Below are 15,274 nucleotides of genomic sequence, written 5' to 3' on the forward strand. Positions count from 1 at the left end.
CAGATTTCGCCTCCTTGTTCTCCAGTGGAGCCCCTGGGTTCTTGTTTCTGACAAGCACCCAGGTGATGCAAGTACTGGTGAACTTCAGTTCCCATTAGGAGTAGCTATTAAATAGGCTCTAAAAAGCTCCAACTAGCCTTAAGAGACCTTCCTTGGCATTCCCATTTTAGCACCCGTTTCTCCCCTTTTGCTCCTTTCCCCAACCACCCTGCCTTCTATCCTGCCTCCTTGGAGGGAGGAGGGGAACTAAAGTAGTGAATTAAGGTACTAATTCCCCTCCTCCCTCCACTACTTCACATTCTGGGCTCTCTCAGAAGCTCTCTCAAAAGCTGTTCTGTAAATCAGGTGTGGTGACACCCCCCGTGGACTCCCAGCTACTCGCTACTGGAGAGGCTGAGGTAGGAGAATCACAAGTTCAAGACCATTCTGGGCAGTTTAGCTTGACTAAGTCTCAAGATGAAATATAAAAAGAGTTGGGGGGTAGCTCCGTGGTAGCTCCGTAAGTCATTCTGCAATGAGCTGCTCTCAGCCAGTAGTCTCCTTAAATAAGAGAAGCTGAAATTTTTATTTTTTAAAAGAGAAGAGAAATAGCCAAAATATCACAGAGTCCCCCAAAAGGAACAGCCTGCTTTATTATTTTTGTCACCTGAGCCAACAGACTACTTCCTGGAATGTGGTAGTTGGTAGCTACCACCCATCTTTCCAGTATCTGACTGCAGACCTCTGGGTTCCACAGACACTTGGGTGCCTCTGGGACAGGATGCTCATGGTCCATCACGGGTCAGCATAGAGGAAGGCTTTTCTAATATTAAGATGAAATCCATCTACCTAGAGCTGATCCCAGTGGCCTCATTCTGGGAACTGGTCCTTAGATCCCTGCAGAAGAGGCTTGAGAGCCTAGAGGCGGCTGTCATGTCATTCCTGCATTTTTTCTTCAGGCAAAACATCTCAGGTCCATTGGCTATTATTCTTATGCCATGGTTTGACACCTCTAGACATTTTCCTCTGGTTCTGCTGTATGTCCCTCTATCACTGCATTTGTCACATTCTCCTATAAATTTTTATTTTAAATCTGGTTCTTCCATCAGATTCCAGGCTTCCTGACCTAAGCTGAACCCTAGACATAGAAAATACTAATAAAACTGATGGATTAACAAATTTGTCTTTGTTTTTTCCCATCCAAAAGTAATCACAAGGAGTAGGGTTTTTTTTTTTTTTTTAAGAGAGAGCGAGAGAGTGAGGGGGGAGAGAGAGAGAGAGAGAGACGTTTAATATTTATTTTTTAGTTATCGGCGAACACAACATCTTTGTTTTGTATGTGGTGCTGAGGATTGAACCCGGGCCACACGCGTGCCAGGCGAGCGCGCTACCACTTGAGCCACATCCCCAGCCCAGGAGTAGGGTTTTTTAAAGCACAATTGCTTAAAGGCATTTCTGACCATGTGAAAGGGGAGGAGGGGAGAGATTTGCTTCCTGTCAGGATTGTTACTTCAGTAATAAGAGGTGATCCATGAAACTACTCTAACATTTCATTTAGTAACTTCATTTAGAACAGGGACTAGAATCATAAGAAGACTCCTTCACTCTCATGTTTGGCAGCTGGTGTTGAGGGCCTAGTTGGGACTCTTCAGCCAGAACAGCCAGCCACTCATGTTGTCTGGACTCCAAGGGCAAATGTCTTTGAAAGAGAGCTGACACCACTTTGTGTTCTATAATCTCTTTTCAGAAAAAACTTGTGCAACATTCTGTTGAGGCAATTTCTTTTCTTTTTTTTTTTTTTTTAATAAAGGAATTCTCTCTCTTTTTTTTAATATTTATTTTTTAGTTTTCGGCAGATACAACATCTTTGTTTGTATGTGGTGCTGATAATCGAACCCTGGCCGCACACATGCCAGGCGAGCGCACTACCGCTTGAGCCACATCCCCAGCCCCTCTGTTGAAGCAATTTCTAACCATCACTTTACAAGAGAGGAAAGACTCCATCTCTCAGTGAAGGAGGGTTGGGATTGCAATTGTAAGGAGTGCATGCACATGGGATGGGATATAGACTGGTGTGGCTCTCTTCAAAAAAATGCAATCTGCCACAAGCAGTCATGGAAAAAGGGGCCAAATTCCTCATAATAGAATGTGTGTCTGAATACCCTATGTGAGATAAGAGAAAAGAATCAAGGCAGATGGGTTTCACGAAAGCACTGAGTTTTTCCTTCACTTTGAGTAGAGGTAATTTTAACTCAAGAACACAAATGGTGGGCTGGGGATGTGGCTCAAGCGGTAGCACGCTCGCCTGGCATGCGTGTGGCCCGGGTTCGATTATCAGCACCACATACAAAGATGTTGTGTCCGCCGAAAACTAAAAAATAAATATTAAAAAATTCTCTCTCTTAAAAAAAAAAATGGATACCCTTAGAAAGTCCTGATCAGAGCCACTTCCTCTTTTTGCAAAAATGAGGCAGCTGTAGTCACCAGACTGTCATTCAAGTGAACTGTCTACATTGAGGTGACCTATAGATGCCCCTGCCCAATTACTTCCTCTAATTTCTTGTCATAATTTTAATCACTTCATTAACCATATTGGTGACACCCTGACTTCTCAGCCTCCTGAGATCCTGTCTTCCAACCAGCTTGTCCTCCATCCTGCTCGTCGACTCACCCTGTCTGTGGTCCTAGGGCCAGACCTTTGATTTGTCATCACCTCTCATTGCATGCAGCCCTCCATGGTCACTATGTTAGGTATCTTTCAACTCCAATAACTCTTCAATGCCAGAAGACCCTATAGTCCTTGGATCCTTCCACCCCTTTCACTCTCCCTCACCCCTTCGTGACCTCACTTCCCTCCCTACACCCGGCCTGGATCAGGAATCCATCACAGAACCACCCTTTTGCATATGCTCAGCGTTCTTGCCCCATCCCTCGAGTTCTCCTAACAAACCCAACCCCAACACCCACCTGCCCATGAAAATAACCTCCAGTGGGTCCTTACTGCTGCCTGCAATCAGACTCTCCCTAAAACAAGGAAGCAGAAATGCTGCCTTTAGCCCTCCCCACCGCCGCGCTGTACCCCGACAGCTTTGGGCCAGGGCCTACTATCTGCCAGGCTTTGCTGCTCAGACCTTACACACCAGCCAACCTTCAGAAAGATAAGAAGTCCTCCAGAGAAAACAATGCCACTTGGCCAACATCCTGGCTTTCTAGTGGTTTCCAAACTATAGAGTCTAACGATGTGACATCCTCTCTGAGGGCACCCTTTCCATTTCCGCCTCCTTTTCTGTACACTCAGCCTTGCTCAGAGAGCTATTTTGACATTTCTTTCTATTCTTAGCACAAAGCACAAACTCACATATGCAGATTAACCAAAAAGTTAGAAGAACTGCACATCCATTTTCCAATATCTTAGAAAAATCAAGAGTGCTTAGGGGCTTAGAGATAGAAAAGGCTGTCACAAGGCAGATTCCGTGGGGTAGAAAGGCCTGGAGGCTTCCGTGTGCTGAAGATGTGTGACCTCTGGCAAGTCCCTTTTGCTGCCTGGGGTCTCAGCCTCTTCATCTGCAGAGTGAAGAGTCAGGATGAGGCAATTCCCATGGGCCTTTCTAGATCTTTCCTTCTGACTTTGTCACAGAATGTTACCACTTCATAATTGCCTGTTTTTTCTTCCTCTGAATCATTCATCTATCAGTTTTTCAATCAAGGAAAGGGCTCTGCTTCATGCCCAGAGGGGACAAAGTTAAACAGTCCAAAATGCCTGCCCTTTAGGAATTCAGGTTCCTTATAGACAGAGCTTGCTCTAATCCTGTAATTTTACCACAATGTGATGAACGTTTGGGGAAAGTGTATTGTAAGTCTGATGGGAACAAAATACAAAAAAGGATTAGTTTTGACCATGGAGGTTAGAATCCTTCACTGAGGAGATGCTGTTATAGACTACTCGTAAGTGAACAATTGGACTCTGCCAGAATATGGGTAGGGACACAGAAAGGACATTCTAGTTATGATAAAGGGCCCAAAGACATGGTGAATCTGAGGGACAAATTCAACGTTTTCCACATAACCTGACCATTAAGCACAAGAAGGAGTGTAACTGAAGAAAATAAATGGGGACTATCTATTTTTTTCTTCTCATTTAGCAAAAATTTTATTTTAGTATTAGCCAAAGTTTCTAATTTTAAGTCAGGCTTCTCTAAAGTTTTATTTTTTAACTTGTTTTTATTTTTATGTAATGCTGGGGTTTGAACCCAGTGCCTCATGCATGCTAAGCAAGCACTCTACCACTGAGCCACAACCCTGGCCCCATTCTGTAAAGTTTTAGGTTTTGCCCTCTCTAGCCTCTGCTTTGTAATATATATGTTACCTGACATCTGGCTCGTTTGTTTATTTATTTTTATTTTTTTTAATAGTTGCTCAAGACAATACAATGATCTTGACATATCACACATTTGATTCAAATAGGATACGAATTCTCATTTTTCCACGTGTACAGATTGCAGGATCACATTGGTTATACATCCATGTGTATACATACAGCAATCCTAGTGTCAGTTGTATCTTTATTTATTTATACTACTTTCCTGAAGACTTACAAGAACAATATGTATCAAATATTTCCTTGTAATGTGAAAGGTAGCCAGTAATAGCAGCTTTGTTTTAAGGGGGAGAAGCTGAGGCAAACACTGATTGGTAGATTTAACATGGGCAAATATGCCCTGTCCTTCATGAAAATTTCATGATTTTCTTTGTTCCTTACAGCCTTCTACTTATAGTCATACCTGAAAGGGAAATATTCATAAGCAATATAACTGACCTGGGGCAGCCACACTAGGTCAGTCTCAAGGGTGAGATCTTGACTCAAGTATGGCTTTAAGAAGAATCAGATATTATGAACACCATATAAGGTTAGGGAATAAAGCCTAACATAAGTTACTACTCAAAATATGGGTAGGTAAAATTCAAATCTCCTAAGCCCATGAGAATAGCTGTTCCCTTCTCCAAATCTAATTGTTTCACAGTCATTGTTGCCTTTTGTCAATCTGGAAGGTGGCTGGTCGCACACTTTATAGGACAAAAGCACCGATGTGGATCACTGCCATATAGGATTTGGCCTTTGGCCTTAGAGATCCAAAAAGAGAACCCCATCTCCCAGAACTGATCAGGGTTTAGAGGACAGACAACTCAGCTGGGTCTTTCTCTCGTGTCTCTAGCGCCATCTACTGGGAAGCAAGTGGCCTTCATTCGAATACCTTCAGTTCAGTGTCAGAAACCTAGCCCGGGTAGCAAAGAGGAGAAAAGGGGAGGAAGGAGAAGCCAGAGCAGATTCTAACAAAAAAGATTAGGTGCATTATACTGAAGCCACTGATATACAGTGTACAGTTGAAACCACAAAACAAAAATAAAAACCTTCTAAGTTATCAGAAACACAGATACAAGTAAACACAGACCATATAACAAGCTTTTAAAGCAACAACTGGAAATCATAAACACAGGAAGCATACTATACAGTAAGACAAAACTAAGAACACTCAGAACAAGTGTATGTTGTGTTAATTCCACTAAATGCCCCTATTAAACAGGAACATGGATTGAATCCCAAAACAAAACCCAATAGAATGCTGTATACAAACCAAGTGAAGGCTGAAAATAAAATATGAAAGTAAACCAGGCAAATGAAAGTCAGAATAGTGTGTATGTATACATGTATGTATGTATGTATTGCAGTGCTGGGGATCAAATCCTGGGCATGGGAAAGGCTGTGGTTTTGATTCCCAGCACCACTAAAAAAAAAAATATTGGGCTGGGGTTGTGGCTCAGTGACGGAGTGCTTGCCTCGAATATGTGAGGCACTGGATTTGATCCTCAGCACCACATAAAAATAAATAAACAAAATAAAGGTATTGTGCCCATGTATAACTGAAAAAAATATTTTTTTTACAAAATTGATAAAGTATTAGCTAACCTACTCAATACACAAAACAAGAAATCAATATAGGAAAATTACTACAGATGAGATTAAAAGAACCATAAATTATTACTGTGCTAAACTCTTTATGAATAAGTATCAGAGTAATATAGATGAAATAGGATACTTTTCTAGGAAAATCAAATTTGCAGTTGTGGCCCCTGAAAAGAAATATTAAGTAGACAAATTATGATAGCAAAAATAGAGAAAAATATGGGTACATAGTTATCTAATAAAATAGATATAACATAATTGGAATAACTTTAGAAACAACCTCTAAAATATATTGAATTAAAAGATCAAGGTGGAAATGGGCTACTAGGTGTGTCAGTGTGTGTGTGTGTGTGTGTGTGTGTGTGTCTGTGTGCACTAAAATATCTTGTTTTGGATATCTTTTTTTCCAAACATTGCTGGACCTTTATTTTATTCATTTATTTATATGTGGTGCTGAGAATCGAACCCAGTGCCTCACACATGCTAGGCAAGCGCTCTACCACTGACTACAACCCCAGCCCCTTGTTTTGGATGTCTTGTTTGGATATCTTGTTTTCTGGAAGGGTGCATAAAAAACAGTAACAGTAATTGCTTCTGTGGAAGGAGTGGGATATGTGGGAAATAAAGATGAGAATTCTTTCATTATATAATATTTTATGTTTGTATCTTTTACATTTGTCACCATTTAAGTTGATCACACATGTAAATATTACTTATTCAAAAATTTTTTTTGTAAAAGAAGAATCTAGGCAAGGAAATAGATGCTTTTTACGTTTCCCCAAATAATTCTATATTCCTTAATTTTTTCCTGAAGCTGATTGTGATAGAAAAGATTCTTTTATATGCTTCCCAAATTCACTTGGTTGAACAGTGGATACCCATATGCCACGGTGTATCACCTGAGCATCAGTCTCTCACTCAGGTGCTTGGTACCCTGGGCACTCCCAAAGCTGTGAACTACAAGACTCCAATCGTCACACACCAGAAAGCTTGCATCTCTGAGTTGAAGTATGTCTTCTTTTGCTCAAACATTAGTGTTTCCTCACAGCAATTAGGAATCTTCAAAACCAGAATCAAAAGCTAAGTCTAATTTTACTTACTTAATTAATGAAGAGTAAGGTACAAGCTCCTGATTTTTCTAGGCCTTCTAAGATTATGGCCTCACTTTGCATGCTAAATCTTTCTCCTAAATATAGTAGGCACCAAGTTCCTAAAGTATCCCCATCTGAACACATGAAAGGAAAAAGTAATCCTCACCCCAAAAGATTATATCAATCACCTAATGTCTGTACTTACCTTTAGTGTATATAATACAAGTCTGGGACAATAAAATTTTAAAAATGACTAAACTGCATCATTGTTTAAGGATCAGAAATGGAGCCCCTTTCTTTTCTCCTCTTCAAGAATGACTAGAGTACCAGGTGTAGTGACACATGCCCATAATCTCAGTGGCTCCAGAGGCTGAGGCAGGAGAATCTTAAGTTCAAAGGCAGCCTCAGCACTTACTGAACAACTTGATGAGACCCTGTCTTAAAATAAAATATAGAGAGGGCTAGTGATGTAGCTCAGTGGTTTAGTGCCCCTGGGATCAATCCCGGTACCACCCCCCAAGACACACACACACAAAAAAAAAAATGTCTGGAGTGTTTGGCTGGCTGAAGAGAAATTAGGGATTCTTTGTGCTTGATGCGATATTCTAGGACCTAACCGTGGGCTACTCCAGGGTGGGCTATGATTTTATGGGACAAGGTGGACCTCTGCTGTCATTTTTGTCCTGGGTTTTTTCCCCTACACTATTCAGAGCCTGCCATAAATATACACATATGTATACCTGGACATAAAAAAATGTGTTTAGTATATTGAGTGTCCTACAAAGATTCTCTCTGAAATAAAGAATTCTGCAGGAAGAGAGGGTGGGTAGTTGAAAGTCAGTGGTCCAATTTCATTGCATTGATGAAATGCCCAGGCTCAGGGCTGTTTGAGATGGCTCAGTCTCGCATCTGGGGAGAACCAAAAGTTAGAAAAGGGGGCTGGGGATATAACTCAGTTGGTAGAGTGCTTGCTTTGCATGCACAAGGCCTTGGGTTCCAATCCCCAGCGCCACAAAAAAAAATTTTAAGAAGTTAGGAAAAGATTGACAGGTTAAAAAGTAAAATGTATTTTAAAGAAGAATGTACAAACCCATACTGCTGTTTTGGCAAACGTGTATAGAGGACTTTGTGTTGAGAAATTATCTCTCCCTTGAATCTCCCATTGAAATGACTTAAGATAATCCCACTTTCTCTTTCTTTCCTCAAATCCCTGATTACTTGTTTAGTGCTTTTAGTAGGATGGAAGATATGACAAACAACTTTTACATATTATCAATTCTAAGATGTCATTGTTTATAAAGTTGCCATTATTTTATGTATCATAAAGAAAGAAAATCTCTGCCTTAAACCTGGGCATGACTGAAAATTTTAAAATATGAATGTAAGAGTCTTAAATTGAGGAACTGTGTTGTATCAACATCTAGGTTGTTGATAATGATATCAGGTTGTATGAGTCTCAGTTTCCTTATCTGTTACATGAGCAGTTTAGACCAAATGAGCTGAGAACCTACAGGTTCCAATGCTATTGAGCTGTGGAACACCATGAAGGGGTGTTCTGGGCATTGGTCATGTGACAATCACCAAAACTGGAGTCCTGTCCCAGTCCCTTCTATGCTTTGCGCTTTAAGAGTTGAAGATCCCTACATAGCAGTATCCTCCTCAGGACTGTCCACCCACTCACATCATTGTGAAGAGGCTCCAGGATGGCCCACCTTCATAAGAAAAACTCCAGTGCTCTGACAGTTGGAGGAACCTGGCTCACACACACTGAGGCAGTGCTTGCCAGACTGACTGCCCCAGGAATCACTCCTGGAGAAAAGCTTCCATCAAAGTACTGAATTTAAATTGGCAGATGATAGAGTGGTCATACATCCCAGTTTGCCTTGGACTATCCTACTTGATCCATTTGCTCCAGGTTTATTAACATATTCTGATACAGTTTAGAGTGTCTATAGACTGATCAGGGAGGTGATTTGGACAAGGTAATTGCCAGTGTCCCTTTAACCAATAATGGCCCCAAATGGTTTGAAAATCACTATTGCAGGATTTTTTTAGTGTCTGGTCTGCCCTGCCAGGTGCTAATGCTTGGTTAGGAGACTGGAGATATGTTAGCAGTAAAGAAACATCATCTGGAGGTGCAGCTCAGTGGTACAGTGCTTGCTAGCCCTGTATTTGATCTCTAGTACCACACAAAAAGGAAGGAAAGGGAAAAGAAAAAGGAAAAAAGAGAAGAGAGAGAAGGAAGAAAAAAGAATCAATGAGGTGATTGGGTGAAAGGTTAACACAGCCATCACCTTTATGTAACTTAACCTTTCATGGAAATTAACGTGTTTCCTTATTTCTTGTACATTTCATACTTGAATGACTCTGAATATTGTATCTATTGCATTTTATAATCAATAGCATATTCTAATCAAGGAAATCGAATAATTGATTCTACTTGGGATCTGGGCTTTCATCTCCTTTACGAATTGAAATGAAGCCTGAGAGGGTAGAACCAGTGGGTCTTTTGGGTGCTGTATATAAGGCTTGATCTGAGCATTAATCACCTTTGTTCTCTTTCTACCAGGAGATGTTGCTCCAGTGCAAGGAACTGCATTCGACCTAAGAAAGCCAGTGCAGCTTGGAAAACACCTGCAAGAGTTCCGCCTCGGTGGTTTTGACCATAATTTCTGTCTGAAGAACTCTAAAGAAAAGCATTTCTGTGCAAGGTCAGGTCCTTTTCACTTCCTGCCTCTGAGGGAAGAAGAGACACCAATTCTTTGAGGAGCCTTTTGTCTGACCATATTGGTAGCATTTACAACATGACAGAGGACCAAATACCACATCCCCCATCTTTTCAAAGCTCCCATGAATTTGGTAGAATTCATCCTCCCTGGCCTGCCATCATCCCTCTATCCCCTACTTGGGTGGCATCTCATCTCTCCCCTTCTCTGCCTGTTCTTTAAGGCCCATTTTCTGTTAGAAGCCCTAATGCTTCCTGATTGAAGTCCCCATTGCCTTCCTTGACCTTCCAGAGCCCTTTGTACTTTATCATCTGTGACTCATGTCCTGCCCACCCCTGTGTATACTTGGAGGCTCCCCTTCTCTCACAGCTCTTACCACCTCAGTCTCCAATCTGCTAAGATGCCTGTGTGCATGCTCTTTCCTTCTCACTGAATTCCCAGTTCCTTGTGCCATTTCACTGGCAATAATCAATACAAGTTTGTAGAATCAATGGATTTTAAAGAAATCAGAGAAAATGATTCAAATTCTATAATACAGACAGAAAGAACTATACAAATCTTCTCCACCTCCAAGCCCCAGCACCAAGGCCCCCTGTGTTCTATCTGTTTGAACCACCTTCTTCCTAGGTATGTCTCTCCTCACTGCCCCCACCCAAAGAACCCCCTGCCTTCTCCCTGTTGATTCAAATCTTGCCCCCCTTTTTCCCAAACATGTTTCCCTGAGCCTCTTGTTTGACAGCATGTTGTGTGGATGTCTTAACTATTTCATGCATGTATTGTGCCTTAAGACCCAAGCTTTTATCTATAATCCATCAACAGCAAGTATAGAACCAGAAAGGAGCTCACCCCTATAGAGGCCTGGTTGTTGTTTATAAAGGACACAGTTTATCAGAAGAAACCCACAGCCCCTAACAAAACTGTTACAGAAGAGACCTAAAACCAGCCTGCTCCAGCCCCTGGGAAGGGAATAGTTTAATTCATAAAAACATCTCTTCTCTTTTATAAAAGACACGGCTGGTTGTCTCTCCAGGCCAAGCAGAGAGCCCGATTCCGTGAAAAAGAATCTCAGCCTTACGTGCTGGGGATATAGTTCAGTGGGAGAGCACTTGTCCAACATGCATGAGGTCCTAGGTCTGGCCCCTTCTGGAGCCCTTACTGCTTCTTTCCAGCCTGGTTCCTCTTTTTCCACCCTACCTCAGTTGGCTGGGGTCAATCCGTTTTGCCATTCCCCAAAGAAGCCAAGATCAGAGTGAAAAGTTGCCATGGAGGATCCTTGAAACCACCTTCTCATGCCCCACCTAGGAGGCTGTAAGAATTTCCATCATATTCTTCCTTCCTACCTCTCTCTCCTCTATACATCTTGCCCCTCTCTGTGGCTGGGTCTGATTCCTGTCCCAAAGAGGATTCCATTTCTACCCCTCTCTGTCTGCTTTTCTGCTCTGGACTCACATGTGGCTTGTCTTTATCCCCAGGGTGTATCATGCTGGAAGCGGGAGGGTACTAGAAGTATACACCACCCAGCCTGGTGTCCAGTTTTACACGGGCAACTTCCTGAATGGCACGCTGAAGGGCAAGAATGGAGCCATCTATCCTAAGCATTCTGGCTTCTGCCTTGAGACCCAGAATTGGCCTGATGCAATCAACCAGGTAAAGCCCCAGGCTGCCTTGATAGAGTGGTATTGAGTCCAAGGTCACAGCCCTCAAATCAGGCTGTATGATTCAAAAGTCCATGTTTGTTTTCTTCTCCGTCATTCCAATCAGAAAACCCAAAGCAAAGCTACTGATGTGGCATTTACATGTTTTTAAAAAGCTTAAACTTTTTATCTTTGAAACTTTTATTCAGTACAATGTTTCTTTTTTTATTAAATATTTTTTTAGTAGTAGATGGACATGATCTCTTTATTTTTATGTGGTGCTGAGGATCGAACCCAGTGCCTCATATGTGCAAGGCGAGTGCTCTGCCACTGAGCCACAACCTCAGCGCCCCCGTATAATGTTTCTTTGTCAATAACCACACGTTCTGCAACCACACTTTTAAGCAGAGCCTTCTTTTCATCCTATTAGATTCTTTATAACTTTTTTTTCTATCTCTTGAAGCAGTTGTCCTCAAAATGCCAGCCTATAATAAGGAGCTTTCACCTTGCATCAGAATATAAACTTTTTTTTTTTTTTTTTTTTTGGGTATCAGGGATTGAGCTCAGGGGCACTTAAAAACTAAGCCACATCCCATATCAGGGGCGCTTAAATACTAAGCCACATCCCAACCCTTTTTTGTAGTTTACTTAGAGACAGCATCTCACTGAGTTGTTTAGGGCCTCGCTAAGTTGCAGGGGATGGCTCTGAACTCATGATCTCCTGTTTCAGCCTCCCATGCCACTGGGATTACAGGAGGTGCCACCCTGCCTGGCTATAAACTGTTTTAGTCAGCTCTTTTTGTTGTTGTTGCTGTGACTAAAAGAATCAGACCAGAACAACTGTAGAGGAGGAAAAGTTTATTTAGGGTCTCATGGTTTCAGAGGCCTCAATCCATAGACATCAGGCTCCATTCCTTGGCTCAAGGTGAGGTAGGATATCATGGTGGAAGAGCGTGGCAGATCAGGAAGCAGAGAGAAAGAGCTCCACTTGCCAAATACAAATATATACCACCCCAAAGCCATATCCCCAATTCCCACCTCCTCCAGCCACACCCTACCACTTCAGTTGCCACTCAGTTAATCCTTATCAGGGGATTAATTTACTGATTGGATTAAGACTCTCACAACCCAATCATTTCTCCTCTGAACCTTCTTGCATTGTCACACATGAGCTTTGGGGAACACGTTACATCCAAACCATAACATAAACCAACTACTTCCTCCAGCAAGAAACTCTTGCTTTGAAAAATTGTGCTTGGTGATTTAGATTTTCATTCTGGTTCAGAATGGTTCTTTATCTCATCGCAAACCAATACTACTGTTTCCACACTGGCACTGACCCACAGAGCCCTGGTCTAGAAGCACACCCTGGATAGCTAATGGCACGACCCTGGCTAGCGAGGTGTAACTGTGTTGTCTTCCCTTCACAGCCCCACTTCCCTCCTGTGCTGCTGAGTCCTGGGGAGGAGTACAACCATACCACCTGGTTCAAGTTCTCTGTGGCTTGAGGAAGTGTGAAGATACATCCTAGTCCATGGCCAGGCCTGGGTCCCCTCAGCAGCCTGTCTCCTGTCCAGAGACAAGGTGAAGATTTAGAGGATTTAAAAGTGATCATGTGCTAAATCATACAAATGGTAGCTGTCACAATAATTGGTCTGAATATTGATTTCCTTTTCCAGTGACTGGCTCTGGACCATGTCTAATGACAAGCTTTGTTCTCTGAGCAGTTCAAAGGGCAAGTGAACCCAACCATCAATGTCATCATCTAAGGCCTGAACTTAGCCCAGAAGTGGTGTCCAGGGACTCTTATACACTGTTGTAGGTTCCATCTCTCATCTTTGTTTCTGTGATATTGCTCTCATTGCTTTTCTGTCTCCTCCTCCTCCTTTACATCAAATCGCTTTACTCTTGGGTAGCACTCTACAGTTTTCCAAGGTCATATGAGCTGGTTCACCATGCCAGCAGATGGAGCCTCTGTAGCAGGTAATTGACAAGTGAGGGAGCTGAGGCACAGAGGTTGACTGACCCACCGCAAGCTGGTAAAAAGTTTAAGTAGGACTTGAGTTTAGGTCATGCAAATTAAAGTCCCCTTCTTTACCTATCCCAGTCTGCCAGAGCATTCCAGGAGTCACTGAAGCGTTAAAAAGGGATCTGGTCCCTGCTCTGTTAGGAGCCAGCCTTTCTTCTCAGATTCCCTTTTGTAAGAAGCCATTCAAATACCCATAAAGAATCCATCATTTAGATTCCCTGCCTTTGGAGTTAACATTTATACTGGAAGCACTGTTGTGTTTATGGAGATGAGGCTGGAGATTCTTTTCCTGAATAATCAAATCATTAATGACGGGTGTGGGCTGGTGCTTTTTAAAGAAATATATTTTATACTATTGTTTACTATAATCAGTTGAAATAAAGTCATCCCCAGAAGACTCCAGTTCTTTCATTCTTCTTTGTCAGGCATGGACGTTGGGGAGTGGAACAAGTATATGGTGTGTGTTCTGGATTCTATGTTCTCCAATAGGCGCCCCAGCATTTTCCCAGAGAAAGATGGCAAACTGTTGAGCTTTCCTCTTTCTCTGAAACCAATAATAAATCAAAGATACAATTTTTAAATTCATTTCAGCATGGATGTTCTGAATACATACTCTGTATGCTAGGTCTTTTAAAGCATTCATGATGCCTGACATGCATGAGGCACTAGGTTCGATTCTCAGCACCACATATTAATAAATAAATACATAAATAAAGGTCTATCAACAACTCAAATATATATACTTAATATATATATATATTTTTTTTTTTAAAAAAAAATATATATATATACATATACATGTATATATTTTTTTGAAACCTCTGGCTGGGGCTGGGGCTCAGGGGCAAAGTGCTGGCCTTGAATGTGTGAGGCACTGTGTTCTTTCTCGAGAGAGACTAATAAATGTGTAATTTAAAATTGCATCATGATAATTGAAAGCATTCCCTGTAAAAACTGGAACAAGACAAGGATGCCCTCTTTCACCACTTCTATTTAACATAGTTCTTAAAATACTAGCCAGAGCAATAAGACAGATTAAAGAAATTAAAGGGATATGGATAGGAAAAGAACTCAAATTACCACTATTTGCCGACAATATGATTCTATACATAGAAGACCCAAAATTCCACCAGAAAACTTTTAGGACTAATAAATGAATTCAGCAAAGTAACAGGATATAAAATCAACACCCATAAATCAAAGGCATTTCTGCATATCAGTGACAAATCCTCTGAAAAAGTAACGAGGAAAACTACCCCATTTATAATAGCCTCAAAGAAAAATAAAATACTTGGGGATCAACTTAATGAAAGAAATGAAAGACTTGTACAATGAAAAGTACAGAATGCTAAAGAAAGAAATTAAAGAAGACCTTAGAAGATGGAAAGATCTCCCTTGTTCTTGGATAGGCAGAATTAATATTGTCAAAATGACCATACTAACAAAAGCACTATGCAGATTTAATGCAATTTCAATCAAAATCCCAATGACATTCCTCATGGAAAATGCAGTCACGAAATTCATCTGGAAAACTAATAAGAGAACCAGAATAGTTAAAGCAATCCTTATCAAGAAGAGTGAAGCAGGTGGCATCACTATACAAGACCTTAAACTATACTATAGAGCTAAAGTAGCAAAAATGGCATGGTATTGGCACCAAAATAAACGTGTAGACCAATGGTACAGAATAGAGGACACAGAAACAAACCTACGTAAATACACTATCTTATATTAAACAAAAGCACCAAAAATATATTGGAGAAAAGATAGCCTCTTCAACAAATGGTGCTGGGAAAACTGAAAATCCATATGCAACAAAATGAAATTAAGCCCCTATCTCTCACCATGCACAA

General features: G+C 41.3%; 1 protein-coding gene across 1 annotated transcript in view; it reads left to right on the forward strand.

Annotated features, from left to right (window-relative positions):
* LOC114108457 (galactose mutarotase) overlaps positions 1-14,136 on the forward strand; it is a 45,310-nt gene extending 31,174 nt beyond the window's left edge. The window contains exons 5-7 of the mRNA XM_071601509.1: positions 9,602-9,743; positions 11,231-11,405; positions 12,823-14,136. Of these exons, the coding sequence (XP_071457610.1) occupies positions 9,602-9,743; positions 11,231-11,405; positions 12,823-12,900 (395 nt within the window). The 3' untranslated portion in view covers positions 12,901-14,136. The remainder of the gene's footprint in view (positions 1-9,601; positions 9,744-11,230; positions 11,406-12,822) is intronic.
* Positions 14,137-15,274: the final 1,138 nt, after the last annotated feature.

The sequence above is a fragment of the Marmota flaviventris genome, chromosome 14 (genome assembly GCF_047511675.1).
Source record: "Marmota flaviventris isolate mMarFla1 chromosome 14, mMarFla1.hap1, whole genome shotgun sequence".
NCBI lineage: Eukaryota > Metazoa > Chordata > Mammalia > Rodentia > Sciuridae > Marmota > Marmota flaviventris.